Raw genomic sequence first — 22,661 nt, forward strand, 5'->3', positions numbered from 1 at the left:
GCTGGGAGCTGCCCTGGTCTGGGGTCCAGTTCCTCCAGTCCTCTCCTGTCCACATAGGTCCTGGATTCCTGGAGCCTCAGACCCACATCCTCCCTCCCCACCCTGCATGGCAGGTGCAGACACACACACACACACACACACAGAGGTGCCCTGGGATTTCTAAAGGAAAGCACTACCCCCCGGAGATGGGTTCCCTCCAGCTGCTGCTGCCTTGACGCTGAACCTCACAGGGCAGGGGAGGCTCAGATTGCTGCCTCTGCCTGGCTTTCTCTCTCACTTCCCTCCTGTCTCCTGGGGAGCAGAAGCAGTGGGTCCTACACCTACCCTCTCTGTGTGCTGGGCACCCAGGGGAGACCCAGAGGGAGGATCAGAGACCCTGCCCTGGGGGAGCTCCCTGCCAGCTGGGAAGAGGAGCCTGACAGCCAGGGTGGAGGGACACAGGGCTCTGGGTGCTCCCTCAGCAAGTGTGTGTGTGTGTGTGTGTGTGTGAGCGGAGTGGGTCAAGGCAAGTGGACCAGGACAGAGGAGTCAGATGATGGGAGCCTGGCAATGACCAAAGGAGGGAAAATGGAGGAGGACTCAGAAGTCTAGAAGGTTTCTAAGGAGACAAGGAGGATGATGCTCAGTTAGTAGCAAGGAGCAGGAACCTGGAGAGGAGATGGTCAGAGAAGTCACAGCTCTCAGGAAGTGCATGACCTTGGGGGAGGGGATGTGAGCCTGGGAGACACTTGAGGAGGGAGGGGGGAGAGAGAGAGAGAGAAAGAGAGAGAGAGAGAATGTGTGTGGGAGGCAGAGGGATGGAGGAAGAGGGTCTGCTGGATGCAGGGCCACCATGTAACCTGTGCCAGGGCTGTAGCTCCATGGTGACCCTGGGCTGGGTGGGCAGGATGCTGGGAGTGACACTGACTTCCTGGCCCTGATGTGTCCTCCTGGGCTGTGAGGATGGTGAGCCTGGACCCCACAGGCTGGGGAGCCATATCTGGGGGTACACAGTAGCTGGAACTGGACGGGTGGGGAAGGGGCCCCTGTGGGTCAGGAGACAGAAAGAGAGAGAGGGAGATGGGGGTGTGGTGGGGAGGGTCATGGGAAGCCTGAAGGCTCTCGGACCTTTCTCCGGGCTCTCCCCATCACCCACCCCTTCCAAGGACAGAATTCTATGTTCTGGGCTCAAAGTCCTCCCATAAATGATGTGTATCAGCCTCTCATGTGCAGAGGGTAAGGTATTCCTGCCCCACTTCCCAGCTGAGGCCTCAACTTAGCAAAGCTCTTCTGGGCAGGACATGCTGAGAAGGGCCCCAGGAGTGGGGTCTTTTGCCCTCTGGAGAGTCTCCTGTGCCTTCTACCCCTGGCCCCAAGCCTGGCTGCTTCTCAGGGCAGAGCCTGCAGGATGAGGCCCCACACGCAGTCCTGTGATTCTCTGCTCTGCCCTCACCTGCTTTGTGATTTGAGGCCAGTGACTTACCCTCTCTGTGCCTTAAAGTTCAGGAGGTTGCCCACTCCACCGTGCAGATATGAGGGTAGCAGCATGCAAGGGAACACGGGGAATATGACCTCAGCCTTGGTGGGGCCTCCAGAGCTCAGTGGGCTGGAGGCAGGAGTCCTGTAGAGCCCAGGCTCAAGGCACCACCCCTGGCCCGCTGGGCTTGGACAGGCCTCATGGTTTGCCCGAGGGCCTCCAGGCTGCCAACACACCCCTGCTGCCCTGTGGGAGGGAGGGAAAGCAGTGCATCTGCCAGTTTTTTTTTTTTATTACCCAGTAACTGGGGACCCTGGCCTGTCCCCAACCTCCCACCCTCTCCCCAGCAGGCAGTGAGTAGCACAAGGAGAAGGGGAAGGGATTGCTCTGGGGACCAGATGCAGGATACACAGACCCTCCCCTGCACCTGCCCTTCTTTCCTTCAAGCAGAGGCACATCTGGGACAATCCCAGCTTGAGGCAGAGAAGACCTCCTAGGACCTGGGAACAGGCACAGATCACACACCCAGCTGCCCCTTCCCTACTGTCCTGTCATCACAGCCCTCCTGCCAATCGTGCCCTTTTCCTTTGCCTCTGGGAATCCTGGGTCTGTGGTCTGGGCTGGGCCACTCACCCCCTCCCCAACACAGTGCCCTGAACACAGGACCTGCCTCCTGGAGATGTGTTAGGACAGGGGTGCTGGGTTCTGTAGGTTTTCCTCAGGTGGAGGTTCTTCCTGAGATCTGGGCACTTCTTTCTGCTGCAAGTTCAATGCTCTGTCTTTATGGAACTAGTATAGACTGTCTTTAGGACCGGCTGCTCCCCTTCTCTCCCCTCTCTCTACCTCCACTGCAGGTTAAGGAACCTAATTGAGGCTTTGGAATCTCATCACTATCAAGTAGAGGCAGTGGTGCCCCTTTTCCTTGAGACCCATTTTGTGAGTTCATCACATGTGCATTCAGCCCTGGTTGTCCAAGTAGGCCTCACCTTCTCCATCTCAGGAAGTCTTACCTCCATTTGAAGACAAGGAGGAGGCCTCTTCCACTGGTGACTGTTTCAGGGTCTTGGAAGTGCTATGTGATGAATGTCTAGAACCGAAAACTCTAGCTGAGACCGTATCTTTCCTTGGTCCACACAGTGATTCAGTCAGAATGTGCTATGAATGCTGAGTGACTATCTAAGGACATCCCTCATGGCGAAGCTTAAAACAACTCCCTTTTAGTTTTATCCCTGGAGTGATTGGAAACATGGCGGAAGGACCAGGATGGGTGGTGCTGGTAGAGGAACCTGTAGGAGATTCTGGTAGATGTACCTGGGGTGGTGGGGTGCTTCTGTCCTTGTTATATAACTGCTTAGTGGGCTCCTTAGCTGGATCTGGGACTGGCCTCCATAGACCACAGGCTGGGCTCCACTGGGCTCCCCATACTCTCCTCCTACCAGCCAGGACCTCCTCCATACCCAGGACCCTGGAGGGCTTGGTAACCTCTAAACTCACCCCTTGCTACCAACAGAGTCTCCAACAAAATCCCATTTGAGCCCCTAGTCCACCTCCTCACCACGTAGGACCCCACTAGTCTTCCATTGCCCACCTCTAACCTTCCCCCAGGGTTCCAGCTCAGCCACCTCTTTCCTAATTCACATCTTCCCAGACCTCTTCGCCCTTTAGCCCCAACAAAATGAGGCCCAGCCTGGTTAGTGTTCAGACTCCTGAGGCCCCTCCTCCATGAGGACATTGCCTCCTTAGGGCCTCAACTTCCTGAGGGCACCCTGTGAGCTCTGCTCCAAGTCCTGACTCTGCCTGGCCAAGTTCCTTTCCTGTCCCTGGGTTTGTCTTGCACTTTCTTCTAAGTATTTCTCCTAGAAGGCAGATGAATCTCCTGGGTGAGTGATTTTCCTTGTTTAAAGACCTCGTAGGAAAACTGAGACAGAGCCAGAGAGGAGGAAGCCTGGGCTTGGGACACCATTGGGTATGGAAGCCCTGTGGGGTTTGAGCAGAGGGTATTTCATGGCGCCAGAGCCAGACTTTGGTTTAGGGGTGGGGTGTGGATCAGAGGCTTTGTGAGTTTGGGAAGGGCAGGTAGGTTTGCTGGGATCAGGGGGATTTGGAAGTCTACACATTCTCCTCCAGACTAGACAGGTTCTCAGCTCTGCTAAGGAAAATCTGAGTTAGGGGAGGCTATTCCTCGGCACTTCTCCTCCAGGGTCCTCCCACATGTTGACCCCACCCTCCTTCCGGTCCTTTCCTTTCTCACCTGGTGCACAGCTTGCTTTCCTCATCTATGTCTCTCCCACAGGGCCCAGCACACAGTGTGCTTAGACATTCTCTTTGAATGAGTAGTTTCTTCCCCCTGACTCTGCTGCCTCCATGTTTTGCCTCCTTTTCTCATCGGAGATCCTGGAAGTCTCTTTATCACATATTCTTAGGCAGGACATTGGTGTGGACTTTGCAGATGAGCAGGTCCAGTTTGGTAAGGTGGTTCCCCATCACCCGGGTGGGTTTGAGGGTCATCTTCCTCCAGGCTCAAGGAGCTAAATATTTTTATAGCTGCTGAAGGTATCTCCCTGCCTTTCTTATCTAATTTAAAAAAGTTGTAGTGGGGATGGATTATAGTCCAAGTCAGGCTTAGGAGGAAAGATTACCAAAGTCCCCTGGGGAGTGACCACCTAGTGATCATTAAAACACTGACTCACCAAGAAGCACTTTGCTGTTATCACAAAATATATCAGCAACTCTTTAATTTTGAAGGCCTTTGGAACCTATACTGTTCTCTACTCTTCCTACCTCTCCACCACCATGAACACTGTGGGCCATAGGCTAACACTACAAGCCCAGAGAACACTTACCCATGCACTCCTTTTATCTTGATTGTATATGGAAAATGTTGATTTATAGGTTGTCTTTCTCTTGCCCTCTAGCAGTTCTTAGGCCATATCTCTCCATTATCACTTCAGGGGTGTTATGTGCTCAGTGAGATCAAGCCCCACATCAGGTTCCCTGCTCAGTTGAGAGTCTGTTCTGCCTCTGCCTTACCTCCTTGCTTGTGTTCTCTCTCTCTCTTTCTCTCTAATGAATATAATTGAAAACAAAGCAAAACAATTCTCTCTCCAGTGAAGATGGTGGTAATGTAGAGCATCCTTCTAGGGCTATTTTAAGAACCAAGCCTAGTCTGGTGAGACAGGATGGAAAGAGAAATAGCCAAGTCCTTACAGAGGAGGACAGGAAGACGCATTTAAAGGTATGAAGGAAGAAAACCAGACAGACCGTCAGCCTTTCTGACCGTCAGCATATTACTGAGGGTGTGTGTTGGGAGGATGTTCATGGAAGAAGGCACCTTAGGTCTGAACACCCACAACAACTAGTCCAAATGTGGAAACACTATAGTGATGGATTAGACCACTGGATGGATCTCATGATTCTGGGCTTACAAGGAAAGGGAGAATTTAGGGGAAAAAACAAAGGTGTTTAGTAAGGCATCTTGGAAAAAAGGACTGTGAATCAGTGCTCCCCTACACTATACTTGTAGTTTGGAAAGGTAGATGGATTTCCTTCTGCTTTCTCCTGAGGACTTTTATTAGGTGTTTTGTGTCAGCAGGATTCAGGATTGAGAAAATGGATTGGAGAATCATAGGGAGAAGTAGAGAAGAAAGCGAATTTCACTGTTGACATCAATGTCTCCTATCACTTTCTCATCCCTTAATTACTCACCCTTGCTGGCTTTCCCAGTTCTCTTTCTATTTCCTGTTTGGAAAATCTCATTCTAGTTCTTCCTGGTAGCCCATCTTGTTTCTGAAGACTTCTAGGAGCGGGAAGCCCAGGCTTTTCTGATTTGTCAGGTTATCCTCTTGTTTTGGTGTGATAGAAATACGAAGAATTTCCTCACTGGATTCTGACTGAATCTAAACCTGTAAATGAGTCAAATCGTGAATGAGGAATATTGCATTTCACTCCATCTTTTCTAAAATTATCCCAGAGGGACTAAGAAAAGCCACCTGTTCACAACCACCCCAGAATGATACTAGATAATACAGAGTCTCTACAGCCTCTACAGAAGCCCTGGTTATCTGATTGTTTACCCAATTAATGGTGCAATGCTACTAGCATACTGCTGCTGCTGGCAGGGACTCCGTGTATTTTGTAGGAGGAAGCAAAATGTTTTGGTCGCCACCTACATAGATTTTGGAATCTATTGGGTGGATGGATTTGGTCCACATATAGTTGGTTTGGAGCCTATTAGTCTGCATCAGGATAGATTTTCACTGTTGGAATTCAGCCTCTGCTAGACTGGGATGGGATTTGAGAGGTGTAGTGCTGGAGGTGGTAGGGTAGGTATGTGAGTAGGAGGAGGTGCCTGTGTTTCCTCTTGGTCTAATGAGCAGACAGTTTGGGAGCTGCCATGCCTTCAATTTCAAGTCTTGGTTGCACCTAGTAATATCTACTTGGACAATTTGGCATTCTAGGCTCATGGTGAGAAGATGAAGCAGGTTGTATCTAGAAGTTTTTATTTTAGAAAGGGACACAAAGGCTTCTTCTAAGTTGCATATAACCAGAATGTAGTACGAAGTAGATCATAGGTGGGAGGGTGCCTGGTAAGTGATACGTTTGGTGAGGTGGTTTTCACAGGACTCCTGGGAGATAAGTTAGGATATTATTTTCTTCAGCATGAGAGAATTTGGTTACTTCAGCCTTCTTTCCAACCTTTGAAGGAAGTTATCTGACCTTTCCTTCTCTTTTGCTAGGAGAGAAGTTACACATTTTTTATTACTACAATGGTTTCCCTCTTTCTTTCCTGCATAGGCCAGTACTGAGAAGAATTATTAGCATCATTATCATTAACATAATATTTTAGTACCTGGATTTATTTTAAAAGCTGTAGCAAATATTTAAGCGGATTTGTCCATTTGGGCAAACTGGATTTACTGGCTCAATGTGTGGTGGAATTTGTTTTGTGGTTTTGGTGGGGGGCATAGAAGGAAGGCCTAAGGGAGCTCTACCTATTGGATCATGGCCCAAGTGAAGATGTAGCTTGAAGTGATGTTTTCCTTGGCAACAGTTATGCACAATATCAAGATGGTTATAGTTATACACAATATCAATTCCCACCTCTTCTACACAGTCTTCTCAGGCTGACCCACAGTGCACAGAAGATTTTCACTGGTCTTGCCAACACTGGAAAATGTCGTCCTTAGTACCCTTCCCTTTCATCTACTAGTAAGCCAAGTGGGATCTCACATGCCTTTGCCTTGACTGTTCATTTCTTACTTAGGAATGCCCTTTCTGGTTCATAGTGGACCTATCTTTTACTTATTTCAGCAGGTGGGGAGGTGTTCATGAAATGCCCTAAGGTGTAAGTTCCCAGAGAGTGGAATTCTGTATATGCCACCATTGTCTTGCACTGTGTGTAACTGAGTGTGTGATGATTTGGGGATATTGGTGGCGGTGTTGATAAATTAGAGGGAAGGAAGATATTTCTTTTGCTTGACTTCTTTTGTGCAAAGAATCACTGTGGTTCCCGAATTTTCTACTTTGGAATTTGCCTTTGTATTCATTATACTTAGTGGAAATCTGATCTTTAATAGATTGAATCCAGTCTTTCTCATGTAGAAATTTACGTAGTCTTTACTTGAGAGACCATCCAATGTCTCTGTTTAGCCCCAATGCAAAATACATTGAATGCACCTGTGTAGTTATTTACAGATTATAGGAAAAAAAGGTAACAAATCCAGGAATATCTTTTCTCTGGGTGCTTACACTATAAGGATACTTCCTTATTCTCCTGAAACAGGTGAAAATCCTATTCTACACCCCCTTCAATCCTTTGACTGTTGTACACTCCTCTCTTCTGCAGGCTAGCCCTACATGTACTTATTGAAGTTGGAGAATCATGTCATGTTGCCTAATGCTAAAGTGTTAGGTGACTTGTTTTATAAACAAAGTAAAAAGTGGAAATAGCAAAACTCTGTCCTGTCTGTTCAGTTGTCACGCATCAAGGAGATGACACTGGAGCAAATCATAAATGTCACAGGTAATGCACTTTGTGTCAACTGACTTGGGTTACTTCCCTTGTATTTTCACTTCGTGGTGGTGAAAGAGACTTGGACCTCAGTTCTTTGTCAGATTTCTGTCTTAGCCAAAATGGGCTTTAGAGTCTAGGGTCCTTCCTTGGCTGTAGCCAGTTAACTCTTTGTACCTCAGGCTCCATCAGGGAAAGGAAAGGCAAGCTGAGAATGTCATCACACAGAAGCTCTGCTCCTGTACTCCAACTCACTACCTACTACTCCTACCCTCTTCCCTAACTAGGAATTCTCCCAGTGCAGAGTTCCAGGCCCACTGGACATTAATGAGGGGAGATCAGGGAGCAAGTGGAGCTTCATGGAGAGACTGGATATCTATCTGGAGGTGTGCCCAAGCTATTTCTGGAGGTAGAGACATGTTGAACAGGGTTGGGAAGAATGTGTTCTAGGCAGTGTGAGGGCTGATGTTAACACCAGCAAGACATGCATGTGTGGGGAAAAATTTGTTCTGTTCAAGCAGGAGACACAGAAAAGTTTGTTAGCAGGAAAGTGGTAAAAACGGTGCAAAGAAAGACTTAAAATACCATCTTAGAAGTTTGGATCAGATAGAGAGGAGGAAACTCTGTGTGTGTGTGTGTGTGTGTGTGTGTGTGTGTGTGTGTGTGTGTCTTTTTAAGACTTGAAGAAAGTGTCATTTTCCAGAAAGACAGTAGGGAGTACTCCCACTTCAGTTTTCTGGGGCAATGTAGTAGTCAGGAAGAATGTGATTTAGGGCCTTGTCTTGTGAATCTGAGTGAGAGGTGAGAGTATCTTGTATTTAGAGTTACAAATTTTATGGACCAAGAGGGTGGACCACAGAGTATGGCAGGAGGCTGGCCCTGGATATGCAATATTGGCAAACCATAGGAACCTAGTAGGTAGAGGTTGTATGGACAAGGCGCTAAGGGTCCATGTGACTTCATGTCAGCTGAATTGAATTGAGGGTGAGGTTGGTGATCTCCAAATATCTGAAACCAATGGTTTCAGTTGGAATTCCTTAGATGTATTCAAAACTTTTATGTTATTATCCCGAATAAAGTCCTTAGAGGCTGCCTTGTCAATACCCTTGTTTCTGGTCATATTTAGGGTTTTCTTTGTTTTGAAGCTAAAATTTAAAGGCAATCCTTTATCTTCTTTATTGATCTTCCTAAGGTAATAGCATGTTCACAATGCCCATTGTTCCTTATGTCAAGTCTGTATTTGTTAATAACTTAAAAAATACAGTGAGGTGATCCACAAAGAGACAAAGAATTCTGTAATGATGCTTGATGTCCATAGGTCCTAGTGATTATTTCTGAGTGATCAATAAATATTCTCAATGCTCTAGGTGCTATGGGCTTAGAGCTGGTGACAGACATGGGTCACAATGGGGAACACTACTGCTCATTTTTAGTCAAGGAGGGTGTCTTATATTGACTGAACACTCACTGACCTGCATCTCTGAAACCTATAATACATTACATGTTAATCAATTGTATTTAAATTAAAAACATAAAATAAAAATATTAAACAAATTAACAAAATGTAATATTTCAGTCTGCAACTATTAATCATTCCATTAAGTGGAATGCCATAGAGAAGATAGTGGCAATTAATCCTTATAACAAGAGTATTCTGTTCGACATGCATTTAAAAATGGAATTCACATTTTCTTTGGAAATGCCAAAGGATTATTTCCAATTTTGCTTCATAACATACATTTTGAGTATATGACCACTCCGTTGAATCTGTCTTCAGCAGTTTTTTTTTTAATTAAAAAGTATCATGGCACATCTATGCTGACAAAAATGTGTGAAAATGAATGAATGAATGATATGGAGATATTTTGGCCCCAAATTTGGTTTGGTTTTAGCAGGACATGTTTAGATAGAGCTCTCAGACTTAACATCACAGTACTTCCAGCTCTGGTCCATCACTATGTATATGGGAGGAGAGGGAGACATTGGCAGAGTGTGACCTGGTCTCAAAGAGAAGAATAATACTTAGGTCATGGGGTTGTTATGGGGGTTAAATGAAATAATGTTGCATATTACTTGCAGCTCAAATTCTTGTTCTCTTTCATGGCTCTGTCCATGTGGCCATAAATATTGCACATATAAGTGGTTCCCCTATATGTCAGACACCATTTTTCTCTACCTCCAACCTTTGCACATATTCCCCAATGCCTCTAGAGTTCAAGCCTAGGGCCCTGGTTTATTAGTTTGTGTCAGTCTCACAAAATAACAATAAAAGAGGATAGAGTTTTTATAAGCATGGTAACATGAGCCAAGGTTGTAGTTTTTTTCCAGTAATTTTTGCTTGCTGACAAATATGGTTGTAAGTCAAAGACATGGGAGTTCTATCTTTCTACTCACTCCTCTGATCTAATGTTCCTGATTTGGGGCTAGATCATTCTGGATAAAAATTGGTTCCATCCAAAAGTCACGGTAAGCTTGTTTATAAAGGACATCTAGGGAAGGAGAAACCATAACCTTTGCTACTGGGACATTGTTGTTTTCTTCCTACCCTTTTCGTTTCACAATTATCAAACCTACAGAAAGCTGCAAGAATAGTAGCATTAACATTCCTTTATCTTTCAATGACATTGAGCAGTTGTTGATATATTGGCACATTTTATTGCTCTCTCCTCTATGTGTGTGTGTGTGTGAATATGGTCCATATTCAAAGATTAGTAATTATTCAATTTTATAGTAAAATATTTCTCCCTGATTGAGGTGCAGTCCAGGGCTCTGCATTGCATCTCATTGTCATGTTTCTTTATTTTCCTTTCATCTGCAACAGTTCCTCGTCCTGCTGTTCCTGCCATTCCTGCCATTCCTGACACTGACAGTTTTTGAACAACACAGGTCAGTTGTTTTATAGAAAGTCAGTTTCTGTGGAACGCACTGTTTGTAGACTGATCATTTTTATTTCAAATTTTTTGTTTAAATTCTAGTTAGCTAACACATAGGCTAAAATCGGTTTCAGGTATAGAGTTTAGTGATTCATCATGTACATACAACACACATTGCTCATCACAACAAGTACCCTTCTTAAAGCCCATCATCCATTTAGCTCATCTCCTACCACCTCCCTCCAGGACTCTAAGTTTGTTCTTGATCATTACAAGTCTCTTATGGTTTGCCTCACTGTTTGTTTTCATCTTATTTTATTTTTCTTTCCCTTCCCCTATGTTCATCAGTTTTGTTAAATCTCATATAAATGCAATCATATGATATTTGTCTTTCTGTGACTGATTTATTTCACTTAGCATAATACTCTCTAGTTCCATCCACAAGGTTGTAGATGGCAAGATTTCATTCATTTTGATGTCTGAGTAATATTCCATTGTATATAGATACCACATCTTCTTTATCTACTCATCAATCGATGGACATCTGGGCTCTTTCCATAATTTGGCTATTGTTGATAATACTGCTATAAACATCAGTGTGCATGTGCCTCTTCAAATCAGTATTTTGTATCCTTTGGTAAATACCTAGTTGTACAGTTGCTGGATGAAGTGTAGTTCTGTTTTTAACTTTTTTGAGGAATCTCCATGCTCTTCTTCAGAGTGATCTCATTAGTTTGCATTCCCACCAATAGTGTAGGAGGGTTCCTCTTTCTTCACATACTCGCCAACACCTGTTGTTTTTTTTGTGTGTTGTTATATTTAGCTATTCTGACAGGCATAAGGTTATATCCCATGGTGGTTTTGACTTGTATTTCCCTGATGATGAGTGATGTTGACCATCTTTTTATCTGTCTGTTAGCCATTTAGATGTCTTCTTTGGACAAATGTCTGTTCATGTCTTCTGACCATTTCTTGACTGGATTGTTATTTTTGTGGTGTTGCATTTGATATGTTCCTTATAGATGTTGAATACAAACCTGTTATCAGATATGTCATTTGGAAATGTCTTCTCCCATTCTGTAGGTTGTCTTTTAGGTTGGTTGATTGTTTTTTACCATGCAGAAACTTTTTATATTGATGAAATCACTATAGTTAATTTTTGCTTTACTCCCCTTGCCTCTAGAGATGTGTCTGTTAAGAGGTTGGTATGCCTGAGGTCAAAGAGGTTACTGTCTGTGTTCTTCTCTAGGATTTTGATGGATTCCTGTTTCACATTTAGATCTTTCATTCATTTTGACTTCATTTTTGTGTATGGAGTAAGAAAGTGATCCAGTTTCATTCTTCGGGATGTTGCTGTCCAGTATTCCCAACACCACTTGTTGAAGATGCTGACTTATTTCCATTGGATATTGTTTCTAGCTTTGTAAAAGATTATTTGACCATATAGTTGTGGGTCCACTTCTGGGCTTTCTATTTTTTTTTATTGGTGTTCAATTTACCAACATACAGAATAACCCCCAATGCCCGTAACCCAATCACTCCCACCCCCACACTCCTCCCCTTCTACCACCCCTAGTTCGTTTCCCAGAGTTAGCAGTCTTTACGTTATGTCTCCCTTTCTGATATTTCCCACACATTTCTTCTCCCTTCCCTTATATTCCCTTTCACTATTATTTATATTCCCCATATGAATGAGAACATATGTTTGTCCTTCTCCGACTGACTTACTTCACTCAGCATAATATCCTCCAGTTCCATCCACGTTGAAGCAAATGGTGGGTATTTGTCATTTCTAATAGCTGAGCAATATTCCATTGTATACATATACCACATATTCTTTATCCATTCATCTTTCGATGGACACCGAAGCTCCTTCCACAGTTTGGCTATTGTGGACATTGCTGCTATAAACATTGGGGTGCAGGTGTCCCGGCATTTCATTGCATCTGTATCTTTGGGGTAAATCCCCAACAGTGCAATTGCTGGGTCGTAGAGCAGGTCTATTTTTAACTCTTTGAGGAACCTCCACACAGTTTTCCAGAGTGGCTGCACCAGTTCACATTCCCACCAACAGTGCAGGAGGGTTCCCTTTTCTCCGCATCCTCTCCAACATTTGTTGCTTCCTGCCTTGTTAATTTTCCACATTCTCACTGGTGTGAGGTGGTATCTCATTGTGGTTTTGATTTGTATTTCCCTGATGGCAAGTGATGCAGAGCATTTTCTCATATGCGTGTTGGCCATGTCTATGTCTTCCTCTGTGAGATTTCTGTTCATGTCTTTTGCCCATTTCATGATTGGATTGTTTGTTTCTTTGGTGTTGAGTTTAATAAGTTCTTTATAGATCTTGGAAACTAGCCCTTTATCTGATAGGTCATTTGCAAATATCTTCTCCCATTCTGTAGGTTGTCTTTTAGTTTTGTTGACTGTATCCTTTGCTGTGCAAAAGCTTCTTATCTTGATGAAGTCCCAATAGTTCATTTTTGCTTTTGTTTCTTTTGCCTTTGTGGATGTATCTTGCAAGAAGTTACTGTGGCCGAGTCAAAAAGGGTGTTGCCTGTGTTCTCCTCTAGGATTTTGATGGAATCTTGTCTCACATTTAGATCTTTCATCCATTTTGAGTTTATCTTTGTTATGGTGAAACAGAGTGGTCTAGTTTCATTCCTTTGCATGTGGATGTCCAATTTTCCCAGCACCATTTATTGAACAGACTGTCTTTCTTCCAATGGATAGTCTTTCCTCCTTTATCGAATATTAGTTGACCATAAAGTTCAGGGTCCACTTCTGGGTTCTCTATTCTGTTCCATTGATCTATGTGTCTGTTTTTGTGCCAGTACCACACTGTCTTGATGACCACAGCTTTGTAGTACAGCCTGAAATCTGGCATTGTGATGCCCCCAGATATGGTTTTCTTTTTTAAGATTCCCCTGGCTATTTGGGGTCTTTTCTGATTCCACACAAATCTTAAAATAATTTGTTCTAACTCTCTGAAGAAAGTCATGGTATTTTGATAGGGATTGCATTAAACGTGTATATTGCCCTGGGTAACATTGACATTTTCACAATATTAATTCTGCCAATCCATGAGCATGGAATATTTTTCCATCTCTTTGTGTCTTCCTCAATTTCTTTCAGAAGTGTTCTATAGTTTTGAGGGTATAGATCCTTTACCTCTTTAGTGAGGTTTATTCCTAGGTATCTTATGCTTTTGGGTGCAACTGTAAATGGGATTGACTCCTTAATTTCACTTTCTTCAGTCTCATTGTTAGTGTATAGAAATGCCACTGATTTCTGGGCATTGACTTTGTATCCTGCCACGCTACCGAATTGCTGTATGAGTTCTAGCAATCTTGGGGTGGAGACTTTTGGGTTTTCTATGTAGAGTATCATGTCATCGGTGAAGAGGGAGAGTTTGACTTCTTCTTTGCCAATTTGAGTGCCTTAATGTCTTTTTGTTGTCTGATTGCTGAGGCTAGGACTTCCAGTACTATGTTGAATAGCAGTGGTGAGAGTGGACATCCCTGTCTTGTTCCTGATCTTAGGGGAAAGGCTCCCAGTGCTTCCCCATTGAGAATGATATTTGCTGTGGGCTTTTTGTAGATGGCTTTTAAGATGTCGAGGAATGTTCCCTCTATCCCTACACTCTGAAGAGTTTTGATCAGGAATGGATGCTGTATTTTGTCAAATGCTTTCTCTGCATCTAATGAGAGGATCATATGGTTCTTGGTTTTTTCTTGCTGATATGATGAATCACATTGATTGTTTTACGGGTGTGGAACCAGCCTTGTGTCCCGGGGATAAATCCTACTTGGTCATGGTGAATAATTTTCTTAATGTACTGTTGGATCCTATTGGCCAGTATCTTTTGGAGAGTTTTTGCATCCATGTTCATCAGGGATATTGGTCTGTAATTCTCCTTTTTGGTGGGGTCTTTGTCTGGTCTTGGAATTAAGATGATGCTGGCCTCATAGAACGAATTTGGAAGTACTCCATCTCTTTCTATCTTTCCAAACAGCTTTAGGAGAATAGGTATGGTTTCTTCTTTAAACGTTTGATAAAATTCCCCTGGGAAGCCATCTGGCCCTGGACTCTTGTGTCTTGGGAGGTTTTTGATGACTGCTTCAATTTCCTCCCTGGTTATTGGCCTGTTAAGGTTTTCTATTTCTTCCTGTTCCAGTTTTGGTAGTTTGTGCCTTTCCAGGAATGTGTCCATTTCTTCTAGATTGCCTAATTTATTGGCGTATAGCTGTTCATAATATGTTTTTAAAATCGTTTGTATTTCCTTGGTGTTGGTAGTGATCTCTCCTTTCTCATTCATGATTTTATTAATTTGAGTCTTCTCTCTCTTCTTTTTAATAAGGCTGGCTAATGGTTTATCTATCTTATTAATTCTTTCAAAGAACCAATTCCTGGTTCTGTTGATCTGTTCCACAGTTCTTCTGGTCTCGATTTCGTTGAGTTCTGCTCGAATCTTTATTAACTCTCTTCTTCTCCTGGGTGTAGGATCTATTTGCTGTTTTTTCTCTAGCTCCTTTATGTGTAAGGTTAGCTTTTGTATTTGAGTTCTTTCCAGTTTTTGAATGGATGCTTGTATTGCGATGTATTTCCCCCTTAGGACTGCTTTTGCTGCATCCCAAAGATTTTGAACGATTGTATCTTCATTCTCATTAGTTTCCATGAATCTTTTTAATTCTTCCTTAATTTCCTGGTTGACCCTTTCATCGGTTGACCCTTTCATCTTTTAGTAGGATGGTCCTTAACCTCCACGTGTTTGAGGTCCTTCCAAACTTCTTGGTGTGATTTAGTTCTAATTTCAAGGCATTATGGTCCGAGAATATGCAGGGGACAATCCCAATCTTTTGGTATCGGTTCAGACCCGAATTGTGTCCCAATATGTGGTCTATTCTGGAGAAAGTTCCATGTGCGCTTGAGAAGAATGTGTATTCAGTTGAGTTTGGATGTAAAGTTCTGTCGATATCTGTGAAATCCATCTGGTCCAGTGTATCATTTAAAGCTCTCGTTTCTTTGGAGATGTTGTGCTTAGAAGACCTATCGAGTATACAAAGAGCTAGATTGAAGTCACCAAGTATAAGTGTATTATTATCTAAGTATTTCTTCACTTTGGTTAATAATTGATTTATATATTTGGCAGCTCCCACATTCGGAGCATATATATTGAGGATTGTTAAGTCCTCTTGTTGAATAGATCCTTTAAGTATGATATAGTGTCCCTCTTCATCTCTCACTACAGTCTTTGGGGTAAATTTTAGTTTATCTGATAATAAGGATGGCTACCCCTGCTTTCTTTTGAGGACCATTCGAATGGTAAATGGTTCTCCAACCTTTTATTTTCAGGCTGTAGGTGTCCTTCTGTCTAAAATGAGTCTCTTGTAGACAGCAAATAGATGGGTCCTGCTTTTTTATCCAGTCTGAAACCCTGCGCCTTTTGATGGGGTCATTAAGCCCGTTCACATTCAGAGTTACTATTGAGAGATATGAGTTTAGTGTCATCATGATATCTATTCAGTCTTTGTTTTTGTGGACTGTTCCACTGAACTTCTTCTTAAAGGGGAATTTTAAGAGTCCCCCTTAAAATTTCTTGCAGAGCTGGTTTGGAGGTCACATATTCTTTTAGTTGCTGCCTGTCTTGGAAGCTCTTTATCTCTCCTTCCATTTTGAATAAGAGCCTTGCTGGATAAAGTATTCTTGGTTGCATGTTCTTCTCCTTTAGGACCCTGAATATATCCTGCCAGCCCTTTCTGGCCTGCCAGGTCTCTGTGGAGAGGTCTGCTGTTACCCTAATACTCCTCCCCATAAAAGTCAGGGATTTCTTGTCTCTTGCTGCTTTAAGGATCTTCTCCTTATCTTTGGAATTTGCAAGCTTCACAATTAAATGTCGAGGTGTTGAATGGTTTTTATTGATTTTAGGGGGGGCTCTCTCTATTTCCTGGATCTGAATGCCTGTTTCCCTTCCCAGATTAGGAAAGTTTTCAGCTAGAATTTGTTCAAATACATATTCTGGCCCTCTGTCCCTTTCGGCGCCCTCGGGAACCCCAATTAAACGTAGGTTTTTCTTCCTCAGGCTGTCGTTTATTTCCCTTAATCTATCTTTATGGTCTTTTAATTGTTTGTCTCTTTTTTCCTCAGTTTCCCTCTTTGCTATCAACTTGTCTTCTATGTCACTCACTCGTTCTTCCACCTCGTTAACCCTCGTCGTTAGGACTTCTAGTTTGGATTGCATCTCATTCAATTGATTTTTAATTTCTGCCTGATTAGCTCTAAATTCTGCAGTCATGAAGTCTCTTGAGTCCTTTATACTTTTTTCTAGAGCCACCAGTCGCTGTATAATAGTGCTTCTGAATTGGCTTTCTGACATTGAATTGTAATCCAGATTTTGTAACTCTGTGGGAGAGAGGACTGTTTCTGATTCTTTCTTTTGAGGTGAGGTTTTCCTTCTAGTCATTTTGCTCAGTGCAGAGTGGCCAAAAGCAAGTTGTATTGGGAAAAAGAGAAAAAGAGAGGAGAGAAAGAAGGAAAGAAAAGAGAAAGAGAAAAAAAAAGGGAAGAGAAAAAAAACGAAAGAAAAAAAAAAGAAGAAAAAGAGAAAGAAAAAGAAAGGAGAAAAAAGGGGGGGTGGGGGAAGGAAACAAATCAAAAAGCAAAACAAAACAAAACAAAAAAACAAAAAAACAAAAACAAAAAAAACAAAACCAAAAAACCAAAAAAAAAAAAAAAAAAAACCAAAAAAAAAAAAAAAAGAACCACCGGGGAGTATCTTCTGATTCTGTGTACTTTAAGTCCCTTGGCTTCTCCTGGAAGTTGTCCGTCTAGCTGGTGTTCTGGGGGAGGGGCCTGCTGTGCTGATTTTCAGGTGTTAGCAGTTGGGGGAGCTGCTGTGCCCCCGCCTGGTGCAGGGCTCAGTGGGGGTTGTTTACCCCGTGAGGCCGCAGGAGGAACAGCCCCAGTGGCGGGGCAGCTCTGGAAACCTGGATTCAGCTCCGGCAGGAACTCCGTCTGCAGGGCCTGGAGGCTCCGGGGCGGGGCCGCTGATCTGCTCAGCTCGGGGCAGGAGCGTCCTCGCTGTCCTGGGCCCTCCCGGCCTCTGCCTGTCCCGGGGGAGGCCGGATCCTGGGCTGTGTCCCGGCGCCCTGTGCTCCGGAGCCTGCGCTGGTGGATTCGCGCTCCCGGGCCGCGCAACCCCCTCCGCGGAGCTGCCGCCCGAGCCCCTCCGAGCTGCTCCTGGAACCACGCAGGCCCCTCTGCACGGAGCCTCTTCCTCTGCCCGAACCCGGCCGAGCTGCTCCCGGGGCCGCGCAGCCCCCTCCGCGGAGCCGCCGCCCGAGCCCCCCGAGCTGCTCCGGGTCCCGCCGTGCGCGCTGCAGCCCTTAGGGAGCTCGGCGCACTCTCCTGGGCGCGCAGTTGCTGTTACTGTCCCGGGGAATCCGAGGGCATCCCCGCCCTCCTGGGTCCTGCTCCACCTCCCCGCGAGCCCCTTTCCCCCCGGGAAGGTCGGTGCAGCTCCTGCGTCTCCGGGACGGGGCTCTCCTGTCCTGGGGACACTCGCCCCGGCCTCAGCCCGGCTCCTCGCGGGCCCCTCCCCCTTGGAGGCCTTTGTTTCTTTATTTCTTTTCCCGGTCTTCCTACCTTGATAGAAGCGCGAACTCTTCTCACTGTTGCATTCCAGGTGTTCTCTCTTTAATTCTCAGGCCGAATTCATAGATTTTCAGGATAATTTGAAGGTTTTCTAGGTAGTTTGGTGGAGACAGGTGATTTGGGGACCCTACTCTTCCGCCATCTTGCTCCTCCCCCTCTCTTATTGAATTCTCATGTTGATCCAGTGAGGGAAGTCAAGTCAATGGATGAGGAGCCTAAGGCTTAGAGAGATTAATCAAATTACCCAAGTTCATATAGTCACGATCCAGGATTTCTGTTATATGTTCATTGTTCTTACCTTCATAGTACCCAGTACTCCTTGTTCCAGATGGGCAAAGATATTATTATTACTGTTATTATTAATTATTATTATGTATTGAATCTTGCATTTCTCCATGCCTGGCCTAATGTAGTAGGCCTAGGACCCCCCGTGTGTTATCACCAGTATGTATGAGGGTGTCTAATTAGAGTCCTTAACATTTGAAGGTGAATCATATGGAATAAAACTGTTTTCACTGTCTTTGAGGGCTAGCTGACAAGCTTGAGTTTTAGTGGTTGGTTTTGAGTCTGCACATTTATACAGACTGATAGATTTTCAAAATTTGATTACTTTTGACTGGGTTTCAATATTAAATACTAGGTAATCATATTAAGTCCTGATTGTTTTCTAGGCACTGAGGTGCTTACAGGCATCATTTCACTTACTCCTCACACTGTCTTGTCAGTATTCACTTTTACTTCCATTTGACTTCTGTGGAAGCTAAAGCTCTAAGAGGTGAACTAATCTGACCAGAGTCATCCAGGTATGAGGTTGAGGTGAGATTCAACCTGAACAGTCTACCTGCAGAACCTTACTCCTAGCTATTCAACTATGCTGCCTCCTGTGAAGGAAGTTTTCAGAATCCATTTCTCTTGAACTTGAGGATGATTTCTTGTGAATTGGGGTGGTTTAGAGCAGCTATGGGAAGTAAGGGCTAGTGGACAAGAATCTCCAGAGGGAGAAGATTGAAGTTTGAAAATGCCCCCAGGTGTCTTCATTATGCCTGCCTCTGTTCCCTGAAGTGAGAAACTCTGCTTTAGGACATCCTACCTGGATTATAGTGCCTGAGCCTATGCCTTCCAAAAAGTAGGGATTCTCAAACTGGGCATGGGTATTGGTTGTCTATAATCCAAAGCAGCCCGATATTTTTAAACAAGTGTCCTCAAAGGCCAACAACTGTTTACCACTTAGGTGTGGTTTATACCTGCCATGAATGATATGCATTCAAAGTTTCATCACAGTTGTTTTCCCCTTCTCACTATCCATTTTGCTCACCTTCCACAAGGAAGGTAATACCATGTTTTTCTTTACCTGATCTATATTTATCAAGGTTGCTTGACTACAAAATAGGTATATTAATATCCAGTATATAGAAATTCTGGATAATGGCTTCTTGCAGGTTCTCTTCTCAGTGTGGTCAGTTGTTCAAGAATTATTTATTGAACACCTAACCCACAGTTTGATGGAGGAGACAGGCAGCTGACCTGGAATTTGGATATATTAGGATCAATGGCACCAAGGCAAAGCTTGGTGCTGTGAGAGCACATAAGAAGGGCAGCATAAGGGTCAGTGGAGGCTTCCTGGGGAAGTAACTGCTGACCTGGGAACTGAAAGAGAAGTGAGAGTTAGCTAAGTGAAGGGGCCAAGAGGGCATTAGAGGGCAGGGAACAGGGCAAGTGTTGAATTTCTCAGCTGGAGCTGGAACTGGGCAGGGAATGAGGCTGGAGGAATAAGGACAGTTCAGATGATGAAGGAAGGAAAGACTATGAAGAAAGGGCGGTAGGAACCATGGAGGGGATGTGAAGCCTGGTTGTGGGTTAGGGACACTTTAAATAGTGTAGAAAGAATCCATAAGTTAAGAACTGAGCCTCCTTATCTGTCTCATGTGCTTGTTGTTTAGTGATAAGAGCTTTAAGATTGATACACCAATATTTGTATTTTAAACTCTGATGATATATAAAAAGTGGGTCTGTAATTTCATCATGGCCCTCTAGTCCATGAATTAATGTGTCATAACCTATGCTCAAGCACAGCACACACTTTTCACAGCATGTGAAAATCCCATGATACATACAAGCTCTGTTGTGTCTTAATTAGTACGTGAAGCTACATGATTTATGAGATCAAATGGGATTATGTCACGTGGTGTGTAAAAAAGGAGGATTTTGGGATCCTGGGGTGGCTCAGTCAGTTGAGAGTCCAAGTCTCAATACTGGTTCTAGTATTGATCTCAAAGTTGTGAATTTGGGCCATGGGTTGGGCTCCATGGTGGGCATAGAGCCTACTGAAAAATACAGTTTTTTGTTTTTGAAAGCAGAATGTTGGATGGTCTTTGGTACTTTTTCTCGGGGGGAAAGCACAATTGATTTTTTTCATGATTTTTTTGATTTTTTTTGTCTTTTGGTGTCAGTTTCTGTGATACTTGGCCTGAACCAACTTACATGTGACTTTTGAGTTTCATTTGGCTGGTTGAACACCAATGTTCAGTATACACTTATTGTTTCCCTAGGCATTATGGAAGGATAACAGATTCTAGAAGAAATATGAAGCAGCAACTGTGAAGCTTGAGCTTCTCAACCTTTGCAGCCCTAACCCAACTTGGCTTAATTCAGCCTCACTGAACCAGATCTAAACACTCTTGGCTCCCAGATGTTGCTACAGCTCTCTGATCTTTAGAATCTTCTTCAATTCCAGCTAGAATGCTGCGTCAAGCACTTCGCAAGTTTGGTCAAAAGCTGGTACACAGACGTCCACTGGAACAAAACGTTTATGAGTTTAAATATGGTAGAAGCATGAGCACTCTGGATTTAGTGGCCCTGTGTGTGGGCCGCACAGTGGGGGTTGGTGTGTATTTCCTGCTTGCTGAGGTGGCTAGTAGTCAAGCAGGACCAGCCACTGTGATATGCTTCTTGGTGGCTGGCCTAACTTCGTTATTGGCTGGGCTGTGCTATGCAGAGTTTAGTGGCCGGGTTCCGCATCCTGGTTCCGCATATCTCTACTGTTTTGTCACTATAGGCGAACTCTGGGCATTCATCACCGGTTGGAACCTCATCCTCTCCTTTTTTATTGATGCAGTTGTTGTGATCCGGGCCTGGACCTTAATTTTTGACTACCTGATTGGAAATCAGATCTCTGAGAGCATCTCAGAGCACATTCCCCAAGTCTTAGCAGATAATCTAGTCTACTTTACTATGGTCCTTTGGTTGTTTCTTTTAGAAATTCGAAATCTGAGTTTTCGTGGGGTCTTCATAGTTTTCAAACTGTTCACATTGGTGAAACTTTTGGTTCTCAGTTTTGTCATCGTCTCTGGCTTCATTAAGGGGGACCTGCACAACTGGAAGCTCACAGAAGAGGACTATATAAAGGCTGGACTCAATGACACCTCTAGCTTGGGCCCTCTGGGCTCTGGAGGATTCATGCCTTTTGGCTTCCAGGGGATTCTCCGTGGAGCAGCTACCTGTTTCTATGCTTTTATAGGTTTCAGCGTTCTTGTTACCAGAGTCAAAGAATCGCACATGCCTGAGCGTTCAATCCCCATGGGCATTGTTATTTCACTGCTCACCTGCATCTTGGTATATTTTGGTGTCTCTGCAGCACTTACACTTATGGTGCCTTACTACCAGCTCCGACCTGGGAGCACCTTGCCTGAGGTATTTCTCCATATTGGCTGGGGCCTTGCCTACTATGTTGTAACTATTGCAATTTCCTGTAGTATTTTTGTCAGCATGTATTACAGCTTTGTGTTCCCCATACTTTTAGTGATAAACATGATGGCAGAAGATGGCCTCCTGTTCCCTGTGATTGCCAGGGTCATGGCTGGCACATACCCCCAGTTAATGTTGAGGATATTCATTTATGTTATTGCAGTAATCATATTATTCTTCTTTGGATTCACTGATCTCTTGGACCTCAGGTCAATTGCAACCCTGCTATCTTATTCCCTGGTAGCATTTTGTATTCTCATCATCAGGTATCAGCCTAAAAGGAGGAATAAAGAAAACAAAGCAGAGGAGGAAGAGGAGAATGAGGGAAATGAAGCAGAGGTGCAAGAGGAGAAGCTAACTCTACAGGGACTAATTTTTCCAGGCAGCCCCACCCCCACTCCACTTTCTGGCCGAGTTGTCTATGTTTGCTCCTCACTGCTTGCTCTGCTGCTTATTGTTCTTTGCCTGGTGCTGGCCCAGTGGCCAGGTCTGCTTTCTGGAGACCCAGGGTGGATCACAGTGGTTGTGCTGCTCCTGGTGCTCATATCTGGGATCACTGGAATCATCTGGAGACAGCCACAGAGCTCCCATCTGCTTCATTTTAAGGTACCTGGTCTGCCTCTCCTCCCACTCCTGAGCATCTTTCTGAATGTTTGCCTTATGATGCAGATGACCGCTGGCACCTGGGTCCGATTTGGTGCCTGGATGCTGACTGGGTTTGTTATCTACTTCGCCTATGGGATCCAGCGCAGCCTTAAGAGGCCAAACCATAGACCTTGAACTCAGCAGTGCCAGTACATTTTTGGTGTGATATCATCACACCTGAATTCAGTCTGGTTCCCTGCACAGTAATGGGGAGTACTCTTGAGCACATGGGAACCTTGGGCTCCTATGAGATATTGGTGTGAAAATACTATTCAACATAGTA

The 22,661-nt window shown here is 44.2% G+C and overlaps 3 protein-coding genes across 5 annotated transcripts in view; all 3 read left to right on the plus strand.

Annotated features, from left to right (window-relative positions):
• Positions 1–3,197: 3,197 nt before the first annotated feature.
• On the plus strand, positions 3,198–22,526 carry LOC112642516 (cationic amino acid transporter 3-like). Its single transcript, XM_035707558.2, has 2 exons — positions 3,198–3,336; positions 20,539–22,526. The coding sequence occupies exon 2, from the start codon at positions 20,729–20,731 to the stop codon at positions 22,511–22,513; it is 1,785 nt and encodes a 594-aa protein (XP_035563451.2). The 5' UTR covers positions 3,198–3,336; positions 20,539–20,728; the 3' UTR covers positions 22,514–22,526.
• LOC112665499 (cationic amino acid transporter 3-like) overlaps positions 3,198–22,661 on the plus strand; it is a 116,461-nt gene continuing 96,997 nt past the window's right edge. Inside the window, exons 1-2 of one of the 2 annotated variants that reach the window (XM_035707556.2) lie at positions 3,205–3,336; positions 10,288–10,352. The gene's annotated coding sequence lies outside the window, so the exon portion shown is untranslated. Of the gene's footprint in view, positions 3,337–10,287; positions 10,353–22,661 lie in introns of both variants that reach the window. The other variant, XM_049102253.1, reaches the window with a different exon arrangement.
• Positions 3,198–22,661, plus strand: part of LOC112665665 (cationic amino acid transporter 3-like) — a 67,228-nt gene continuing 47,764 nt past the window's right edge. The window contains exon 1 of one of the 2 annotated variants that reach the window (XM_049102256.1): positions 3,198–3,336. The gene's annotated coding sequence lies outside the window, so the exon portion shown is untranslated. The remainder of the gene's footprint in view (positions 3,337–22,661) is intronic. The other variant, XM_049102255.1, reaches the window with a different exon arrangement.

This window comes from Canis lupus, chromosome 27 (genome assembly GCF_003254725.2).
Source record: "Canis lupus dingo isolate Sandy chromosome 27, ASM325472v2, whole genome shotgun sequence".
NCBI lineage: Eukaryota > Metazoa > Chordata > Mammalia > Carnivora > Canidae > Canis > Canis lupus.